This window comes from Echeneis naucrates, chromosome 7 (assembly GCF_900963305.1).
Source record: "Echeneis naucrates chromosome 7, fEcheNa1.1, whole genome shotgun sequence".
In the NCBI taxonomy this organism is placed as follows: domain Eukaryota; kingdom Metazoa; phylum Chordata; class Actinopteri; order Carangiformes; family Echeneidae; genus Echeneis; species Echeneis naucrates.
The window spans coordinates 13,215,815-13,226,388 of record NC_042517.1 but is presented as its reverse complement, the minus strand read 5'-3'; the positions used below and the strand labels follow the sequence as shown (position 1 = coordinate 13,226,388).

General features: G+C 41.1%; 2 protein-coding genes across 2 annotated transcripts in view; both read left to right on the top strand.

Annotated features, from left to right (window-relative positions):
- Window positions 1-156: 156 nt before the first annotated feature.
- On the top strand, window positions 157-4,772 carry dhh (desert hedgehog signaling molecule). The gene is made up of 3 exons (XM_029505877.1): window positions 157-482; window positions 3,067-3,328; window positions 3,497-4,772. Exons 1-3 carry the CDS (start codon window positions 174-176, stop codon window positions 4,306-4,308), a joined length of 1,383 nt encoding a protein of 460 aa, XP_029361737.1. The 5' UTR covers window positions 157-173; the 3' UTR covers window positions 4,309-4,772.
- A 3,779-nt stretch (window positions 4,773-8,551) lies between these two features.
- kmt2d (lysine (K)-specific methyltransferase 2D) overlaps window positions 8,552-10,574 on the top strand; it is a 33,314-nt gene continuing 31,291 nt past the window's right edge. Inside the window, exon 1 of the mRNA XM_029505417.1 lies at window positions 8,552-9,197. The gene's annotated coding sequence lies outside the window, so the exon portion shown is untranslated. The remainder of the gene's footprint in view (window positions 9,198-10,574) is intronic.

Genomic DNA, 10,574 nt, shown 5'->3' with positions numbered 1-10,574 from the left:
AATACCAAAACACCCCAGTACCTCAGTGTTTGTCATGAAAACAATAGCACTAACACTCCATGATTTGGAATGGACCGAGATTTGATCCACACTCACATTGTCACACACTTGGACCTGGACTATTGCTGTAGGCATTCTGAGCCACTGACTCCTGGGAGCCCCGACCCTGCCCAATGAAGCAGTCCTGGTGGGTCCACCTGGCACAGCCCAGCCTGCTTGCGGCCTGGACCTGTATATGGCTGGTGCAGGGATGTGGACCGGGCCCTGGGTACAACATCCCCCCCAGGCACAGGAAACTCAGAGCCATGCACTACAAGCAATTTTTCCCCAACTTCTCAGAGAATAACCTTGGGGCCAGCGGGAGAGCAGAGGGCAAGATCACACGCAACTCCGAGCGTTTCAACGAGCTTGTGTGCAACTACAACCCAGACATTGTCTTCAAAGACGAGGAGAACACCAATGCAGACCGCTTCATGACCAAGGTGAGACTGGTGCCATTGTCATTCAGGTTCAGTTATCTCACATATCGAGGATTTTGTTGAATGGGGTGAATAACTTCATAACAGGATTTCATGAAAGCCAATGATACCTGGTGACTGTTTTTATAGTAAGTTCAACAAGTAGGTCGAGAGTAAAGATGCCTGCAGGTTGGCTTAAGGATGCTCTCCTCACATGGTTTCACTGTCTTTTGATCCTCTTCCACACAATAACTCCTCTAGGTGGTTGACTAACCACACTTAGATGAAGAGACAGATATGTTTAAAAAAGAAATAAAGAAATAAAAAAAATCAGCATTGCACCTTAAAAACAATACTTCTAACTTTGTCCATTGTTTGCTGTAGCCTACTCGTCACAGTCGGCCTTCGCCAGGCAGTTAACACACAATCAACACAGTGTGTAAGTTTTAACCAAACTCTCCCTCCCTTTTCTTGTGATAAGAAGATCAGGATGTAATTCAACACTACCCCTTAAGAGACTGAGTTCTCTTTCAGGAACACTTCTTTTTAATCTTTAACCAAACTCTTGTTATTGGAATAAAGCTATTCCTATGGCAGGTTCTCAATGTGGCTGCCAGGAGAAATGTACAGGCAATTAAACTTGAATTCCTTTCTGTTTACTTGGGGTATTAAATTTGAAGATTATGCCTAGAAATGGCAACTGGCGGCCATGAGGATTTCAGATCCGGGCAGGGGGATGAACAGCTTTTTGAGAGCCACAGGGTTCCTTGATGTCATTCTGTTTTGGATGCTGCGGCTTTCTGTGATTGTTTAGGATGTGAATCTTCCACAAGTGATTTTGTTTTTTTGTGATGGAAATCTCTGGTTGTATATGTGTGCCCCTCTGATGCCCAGTGTGAGTGTGTGTGTGCGTGCATGTGCCCTTCTTTTGCCAAGATGTGAAAGACACTCTTTGTGTGTCATTTGGAGACTCGGAGGGGTCGCCTATACAAAATTCCCGCCTGCTGAAGTAATGGCACCGTTGGAAAAGCGACTATTGTAGTTCTGACAATGAAACGCCTCTCTTCAATGGCATTGCGAGGAAAATGTACCCAGTTTGTTTTCTATCTCTCTCGCTTTCTCACTCTTGGTGTCACATTCCCAAGTCCATGCCCATACATTCTTCCCCTCTGCCCTCTCTCTTTAGTCCCAACCTCAACTCTCCGCTACACTGCTTTCTTCTCACCCAACTTTTTCCCCATCGTTCCTTCTCACACTCACATCACTTTCCCTCCTGACCCTCCTTTTTTTTTTTTTTTTTCACTTTAGCTGCAATAGAAGTTTCATTCAATCTATGACAGGCTACAAAACTTGCCACATCGGGTAAGTGGCAAGTGGGTACGCGCTCAGGAGATGCTGATGAGTAGATCACCTCAGCTGCTGACGTCATCATTTCCAGCCTGCTATTTTGTGACAATGCTGACACAGTCTGTGATGTTACGGCCCACGGGGTTGTTAACAGTCACTGTGCACATTTCTGATCAAATGTCTCAGAGGTGAAAGGGAGAAACTCAAGCCTGGAACGATCTGGAAAGGCAGAGAATGGCCTTGATTATTCTGTCACCCTGTCGAAAAGGGCAAGGAATGTGCCAAACTGGCTACAGTAGCTTTGTTTTTGGTCCCTGATTGTTTGGGCAAGGTTGAGGTGGACTTCAGCAGAGCAGAGACAGAAACAATCCTAACCTGGCAGCTACAGGCAGTTCTGAAGTACATGTCTGTCTTTAGACTGATGTGCGGAGTGCTGTCACAGTAAGTGACAGCACACTTAACTGCCTCTTGACTTCTCAGGTGCTGGTCCACCCGTAAATCATTCATCAAAAGTGTCTGTCACTTTTCCTTGAAGTAACTGAGAAAAGCATTTTACTCTATTTGCACACTGTAGCTGTAGACTAACTGAAGTTTAATAATTATCTTAATATTGATTTGAAATTCCCCTTTCCTCATTCTCTCTTAATTTTTTCGAGTCCTGAAGCAAAAGTATCCAAAGAATCAAGAGAAAAACTGACAGCATAATGGAGTTTTACTTCTGAGATTTAATGTCACACTGTTCTAACCCTTAGGTTAAACCGATCATTTGCAAGGCCAAATAATCACCAAAAATATGACTCTTAATTTAGAGATAGAATCAGAAGTAGATGTAAAAAAAAAACTGAATGTAATGTATGTAAAAAGATGTTTTGACTCTTGGGGTGATAACTCTTGGTATTTTCCCAAATTGTAAAAACTGTCAGAGTCCAAATATGAACACAATTGCTTTCTTTATGATAATATCATCCTTGAGCTATGCTGATTTTTTTTTTTTTTTTTAATCAATCACATACCAATTTATTGGCCACTTTTTTCTTCTTTTAATTTCAAATGTAAATGTATAGCAGGAATGTATTTTGATGACCCTTCAATTTCCTTAAAACTGTCATTAATGTGATTTATATATATATATATATATATATATTTTTTTTTTTTTTTTTTACGTTTTATTTATTTATTTATTTGTTTATTTTACAATTGTTTCAAGTTAAAACTCTGTGGTTATCCATTAATTTCTAACCTCGATCTAATTTTTTTCTAGCGATGCAAGGACTGCCTGAACAGATTGGCTATTGCTGTGATGAACCAATGGCCAGGGGTTCACTTGCGTGTGACAGAGGCCTGGGACGAAGACGGCCACCACCCTCCTGGGTCTCTGCACTATGAGGGCAGGGCTGTGGATATAACCACTGACGACAGGGAAACAGAAAAGTATGGTCTCCTAGCCCAGCTGGCTGTAGAGGCAGGCTTTGACTGGGTCCACTATGAGTCCAAATATCATATCCACTGCTCAGTGAAAGCTGGTAGGTTAAAAGTGGAAACCTTCGTTGACAGTTGTGCTGTTAAATGTGTCAGATGCCATCACATTGTTACATGGTGTATCGGGACATTTAAGAAAAAGGGAACTTAATTTGTGTTAAGTCATCTTGTTCTTTTTTTGTTTTGTTTTTTTTCTGCTGACCTTCCTGCAGATCACTCTGTTGCAGTGGAAAAAGGTGGCTGTTTCCCTGGCTGGGCCCGTGTGACTGTAGCTGGAGGGGGGCAGAAGAGCCTGTCATCGCTGGCTCCTGGGGACAGAGTCATGGCCCTGAGTGGGACAGGTGAAATTGTGTTCAGCAAAGTCATATTGTTTCTGCACCGGGACCAAGAAAACTGGTCTACTTTTCTGGCACTGGAGACAGAAGATGGCCACAGACTGGCCCTCACTCCGCATCACCTGGTTTTTTTAGCCTCCCACTGCAGACTCCACAGCAGTGAGTACCAGGCTCAGTTCGCTAGCCGAGCCAAAGCAGGAGACTGTGTTCTCATCCACACAGAAGAGGGTGACGTGCGTCCGTCTCGAATCATCTCTGTTTCAGTAGAGGAGGGCATGGGGGTGTACGCGCCTTTGACAGACGCCGGAACTTTGTTTGTCGATGGAGTGCTGGCATCCAGCTATGCGCTGGTGGAGCACCATAAACTCGCACACTGGGCGTTTGGGCCGCTGCGACTCCTCTCCTCATTCATCCAGCTACTGTGGTGGGAGACAACAAAAGAACAGCAGAGCGCTGATGAAAAAGCTTTCTCTACTTTTCATTGTAGCACTTTGGCCACAAAAGACAAAGCAGGTCCATTTGTGTATACTGGTATTTTCAACAAACAAGATAATCTGAGTCAACCTCTGTTGATGGAAATTAAAAAGAAGCATTCCTTGAAAAGACAGACATCTGATGTGCACTGGTATGCTAGATTACTGTACAGTTTTGGTTCCATCATTTTAGACTCCAACCTTTTTCATCCTTAAAACCCTGAAACTACAGATTTCATTCATGTACTGCAAATTGACACATCCACACTAACACTTCCTGTTCTTTTCTTCAATGAAATAAAAGCGTTGGAACGCCTTGCTATATGTACTATACTCTGTCATAATGATATGCTAATACTTTAAATCATATCACATACATACATTATCTGAGCAGGTTGATGTAAAAATGGTCATTCCAGAAACAACTGTATCATAGTGTATTTGTACATCAAGTTATTTCTTTTAATTATTTCCATCTATATGTAATATATATTCATGTGTGATTGTGTGTGTGAGTGTGTTATTCTAATGGGATTGTAATGAATTTTCCCACAATACAAATCTTTATTTTTGTACTTTCTGAATGATAATATATAAATATTTCATTTTATTATAATCCCACTATGTGCACTATATGTCATCACAAGTTTTCATGTCATAAAACAAATTAAAATGTCATTTTATTAAGTTTCATGCTGTTCTTTTTTTCAGATCTGGGCAAAATTTTGTTTACTAAACTGGTTTACCTTTTCCTAATTTTGATGTTTATTTCAGGGATCCTTAATTGAGTGTTATGCTTGTTTCAGTGTTTGGTCTCTCTGGAAATTTAGTCTAAAGTATAAATCGGTAAAGAAAAAGCTCAGACATGCTTAATATCGTGCAATGTGTCACCACCTTGACTTCATCAAGGTAGAGATTTTAATCACACAGCTACTTCAAATGAGTTGCCAGGTTTTGACAAAATTTTACAAGAGACAGTTTCATTTGTATCTACTGATCAAATAGAATCACAGGCATTGAATATTTGCAGTGTAGAACTGGATATTGTGTTTACAACTTTCTAATTCCTTACAGCCCATGTTGCATCCATCTTAATCCAGTTTTTGCTATTAATTTTGACGTGAAAATCATTTCTGGTTATTAAAAACTCACTTTAATTTGCTTTATGCTAAATTGACTTGTCAAACAGGGTAATAAACTACAGGGATACACCCAAAAAGTCCTGGGTTATGCACCCCCTTGTGGAGGAACTGATAACCCCTTTGAGTTTTGTGTACTATTTCCTGTACTTATCCATATGCATAGTGCAGCACAGCGGCATAGTGGTTAGCCCCAAAACAAGACGGTTTCGGTTGGGTTCCCAGGCCTGGGGCCTTTCTGTGAGGTGTCTGCATGTTCTCTCTGTGCCTGCGTGAGTTTCCTCCCACCATCCAAAGACATCATGTTTGGGTTCACTGGTGACTCTAAATTGTCCGCAGGTCTGAGTGTGAGTGGTTGTTGGTCTCTGTCTGTCTCTGTTTGTTGGTGATGAACTGGCAACCTGTCCAGGGTGACACCGCTCTCGCCCAGAGTGAGCTGGGATTGGCTCAATCCCATTTCCGCCACCCGGAAACGGATAAGCGACAGAAGATGAATAAATGAATCCATATGCATAATGGCTACTTCAAACTCTATTTGAACAAATATAGACTTGACTTTATTTATAATACTTGTAGTTAATCGCAATTGACAATCATACATTTTTAATTTGGATTATAATTATTTTATATGTACAGCTCTGACAACGCAGCAGATATTGGATTGGAGAACATTTTAATTTATTTAAATTGTGGACTGAGAACAAACTCCAAAGTGTTGTCAGTGCTTTGTTTTTGTTTTTTCAATTTAATTTTTTTTAACTGTAATAAAAATCACACAGAGGCTCTTTCTGCAGTTTATGTTCTGTTGTCAACATCTGTGGAGGTATTCTAGAGGATTATCCTTGAGATGCAGGAGGCAGATGGGAAAGCACATGCTCTAGTGACTGGCCAATAGGAGAGGCCTGGTGTCCTAATACCACCCTTGGTTTACATCCATTGGCCAATCAGTCACTGTCTTCCAACCAGTCTCAGCCTCCCAAAATCTAATCCAATCTTGCTAAAGCTGAATGGGGAGTTAACTAATCCTGTCAGGGGTACCAGTAATAACCCCTTTTCAAAATGAAAACCTGCACACTATGCACAGAGGAAACTCACACATTAACTAAAAATATATAAATAAATAAATGTGTTCGTTTGTTTGGGTTTGAACAATAACAACAAAACACTTACAGGGACCATGTATCATTTCCATTGCCTTTTCATGAAATGAAAATAAATTTGCTTTACATGCCATGCCTGAAGATTTGGGTCAGTATTTTCGGACATTAAAGTCATGTGTAATTTAATCTTTTGTTTTCTTCTTATAATCATATTTTTCAATTATTAAATCCTCTGAAATAGACTATCTGTATATATTATCATGACCAATAATACAAAAAAGTCGATATAACCTCACTTGATTTTTTTTTTTTTTAAACATTGTGGAAACATTTGAAATGGTACTATGAGGTCAAAAAGTATAGCCTTTGAAAAAGTATGTTTTTCACATCTGGTTTCACCAGGAAATACAGTTCCGTGAGGTTTTGAGTTAAAAAATAGCATGTAATTAGGAAAAGAAACTAAAGTTTTGAATCTGATTCTTTTGGTGTATATCAGCGGTATCAAATCTCTTAAGTGTTATCACAACCAAAACATTAATAATTTTAGGTCCCATGTGTAAGAACATTCCTTATTTAGTTGCGTAGATCTTTACCAACTGCATTCCCATGATGAGTTGATAAGAAAAATATTTCTTTTCAGCACACATCAGAGCCCCGACAGATGCACTCTGTACTCAGATGTCTCTACATATATGGTGTAAAAGAGAAATTTCACAGAGCAGCATCAACAGCAGATGCTTCCGTACTGCCTACAAAACAGCACTCAATATATTTCACATGAGCTGCCAGGTGTGTTTGAAATCACCAACATTATCTTCACCTTTAGACATTAAGCAGATGCTCTCCTCTACAGTTACTTATAAGAGTTAAGTTGCAGTCGAAGTAAGCTACTTACCTGTAGCAGTTGAGTGTTTTTCTCTGGGGCATGACAGAGATATACAGAAGCTGATGGGGATTAAACCTGCGACTGTCTCACAATGGAACAGTTTGTTGTCCAACCTAATTTTCTGTAAATTCATAGGCTCGTTACATTGATGGCCCAAGATGTACAGTGCCTTTACCTCCAAGCCCACTGTGTTGATGGGTTCACAATTTTCTTCTTCATGATATTGCATGATGTCACTCAGTACATGTCTAACTCTACATCGACAATGAATAGGTCAGAGCAGCTTTCTTGAATCTGTCCTCCCTGGTTCACTCATGACTCTACCATAATGAAACAGTGTGAAGGCCAACAACCCAGTCCCACAGTCCATGTTATGTTTACCCAGTTACATTGTGGTTTCTTCTTACCTTACATGAGCATCACATTTGGGCTATCTTTACATGAACAAACAATGAATCAATAATAAATAAATAAAAACGGATAATCATTTTATATCAAATAATCAAACGTCAGGGTTGTAAAGTGGAACCCACTGCTGGATGGCAAAATGTGCTCTATAAACAATATAGTTATTAAGGTCTTTAGATTTATTTTAATTTCATCCCCCATCCCCATGTTATTATACGCTGGGGAAACACGAAAAACAACGTGGCCACAGATAAAAAAAAGCCTTGAAACGTGTAAGAACAAGCAATATTACGGCTAAATCTTATTTTCCCTCTTCATCAGTAAACCTGCTGTACGAGGTTTGGTTGAAAATACGCAAAATTAATCGACGATCGCATATCTTCCTCAACCTGCCCAGCCAAATGCACAATTTATAGCAGGACGCAATCAGAGGCAGAATAAGGAATCAGAAATCGTGATTAGCAGCAAGACTCTTGTTTGTTATGTTAACGAAGAAATGTATTCACAACACGGGATTTGAGCCTGTGTAGTCGTATTAGACCTCGCATGATCAGTAATCAAATCATCTATCACGGTGCACTCATCCGCAGGCATGCCATAGCTGCTTTGGTCTTACAATCGTAACAATCTAGTGAAAAATGGCTTCCCTGGATCCGAAAATCTAATGACCTAATATCTTAATATCCACCATATTTCAATGGCCCGCGCTCTCCAGATTAAAATCAAATACGATGTGATAAATGATCGACCTCGCACAAAGTTATTGTTTGCTGCACTCTCGCTGTTAAGGCACTTTACCAGGGTTTAGTAATAAAACACCACTGTTGTCTGTTGGTTTGCACGAATTAATTTTTGACGTAGTTATTATTAGCTAGCATAGCTAGCACCGGCTAGTCCCTTGGCGGAACAACCGTGTGCGGACGCAACGCAGTTCAGCGAAGTGAAGAGATGCTAGTGACCCATACAAGGGTACCTATGCAAAGTTGAGGTGCAAATTTAGGTAGATGAGTGTCTGCAGTCGGCTGAAACTTAAAGAAAAACACAGTTGCCGACGTGTCAACAAAGTTTGGGGCTTTATTTTTGCGGACGATCCATTTTGTGCAAACTTGCAGCAGCTTTTATGACCTCGCGAGCGAGATTCCTGAGCAGAGCCAAAGCTAGCTGATATTAGCCTGTTAGCCTTCAAGCTACATCCACAAGCGGGGAGCTGGGCTGGCTGAGGGTGTTGGGATTCACTGCGTGGCGCCTGGAAGCCTTTTTTTGGGAACTCGCAGAAGACTTGCCTCGATGCCCGGTAGTTCTCCTGCAGTGTGCGACCACCCGTCCCAGAGCTGAAGTTGCTGGTTAGCTAGCTAAGCCTAGCATTATCCTTTTAGTTGAGGAGCTAGCTAGCTAACTAGCAGCGCCGCTCAGCCTGTCTTCCGCCGACGTGCACTTCCCCCACTCTCCCTCCAGCCGGCTAGCCGCAACGTTAGTCCGGTACATAAAATGAAGCGACCATCAGCATTCTGGGAAGCTGCGTGGCTGTTTGGATTTTGCTGATGTATGAGGCGACGATATTGTTTTTGTAAGGTGAGTGCTTTTGTTTCGGTCCATTTTTTTCCCTTAACTTACTGCACCAGGCATACCTAAAGACACATCAACCCTGACCTTAGACCGGGTAATGTTAGCCCGGCTATCGGAGCTGGTTAGCTGGTAGCCACGACCAGATGGGATTGTCTACTTGCTGGAGAACTAGCTGTGGCACCTGGATGCTAACTTCAGATTGGGATATGCTTTACATTACCTGTGTCCAAGTTGGAGTCCGCCGAGTAGCAGGTTCATATTTTAAGTTGTTTGAGTGTCTGTGAATTACATTGAACGTATTTCTGATTGTTTTACCTCTTCAGCACACTTTGCTGCTACGTCACCGTTGGCAGTTGTTAGCTTTTCCGTATCTGCTTGTCGCTGGATAGGGGGAGCGGGCTATTTGCTGGACAAAAACAAGGCTTTAAAGTCGCTGTTTACATTGAGAAATAGTGCTTAGCGATGCAATTATTCAACTACAAAAACCTGTGTATGTCTTATCGTACTGTCACAAACAATGTGCGGTAGCTATTGGCATAAAATACGAAATAACTACACGCTCACCGTGAAAGTTGATTTGTAAACGTTAACACTTTTAAGGTAACTCAGCTAGCCGCGGTGATCTGACGTGAACTTGGCCAACATGTCATCACTTTGCTCTGCACGCTGCCGGCTTCATTTTAGTTAAAAAGCTCACTTGGCAAGGCCATTAGCTGTAATATAGCTCCACGCAGTATCTGTAGGGTTTTGATTTCCCGTGACTTTTCTGTTGTGAGCTCGTTTCCATCTTGATGCCACCCGATGTGTTTATTACGGGAATGTAACTTTGCATAGATAAATTTAATTTGTCCATCGCCATTACATCTAGCTGTTAATAGCATTTTGTGGAATGTGCACAACGCCGTTTCATGTAGCGCCAAGTATTTTCTGGGTGAAGTTGGCATTGCGGGTATATTTTGCATGTTATTTTGAGACTTTGGGCTTTAAAGCCAAAACTCGACTCCAACTGGAAAGCCACGAAAAGCAGCCAGTACATCATTTTGACTAAAGCTTCATCTACACTGGTTCTGTGGCTTAGTGCTGATGTTAACTTTTGATAAACCCTCTTGCAACAAATAATCAATACAACCATCTACGGATTGTAGCTAACACGTTTCCAGCTGCAGTACTGACAATGGATCTGAAATATTTCGAAATTTGTGTGTCTAAGCTTTAGCTCACACAACGATTTCTAACTATGATGACACACTATCTGTTGTGTAACAAACGTAATACTGCAAGGCTGTACTGGCTCTGTAAGTCCACCTTTGAAATGTATTGTCTTTTGAGTCCATTGGCTCAGGGTTACACTTTCCCTTGCTTATATATTTTCTAACATTTCAT

Bases quoted from the DNA above. Each gene is read 5' to 3' on its own strand.
- dhh (XM_029505877.1), top strand. From the start codon at position 174: ATGAAGCAGTCCTGGTGGGTCCACCTGGCACAGCCCAGCCTGCTTGCG. The intron at 483-3,066 runs GTGAGACTGGTG...ATTTTTTTCTAG, and splicing joins CAGACCGCTTCATGACCAAG to CGATGCAAGGACTGCCTGAA. The intron at 3,329-3,496 runs GTAGGTTAAAAG...ACCTTCCTGCAG, and splicing joins CCACTGCTCAGTGAAAGCTG to ATCACTCTGTTGCAGTGGAA.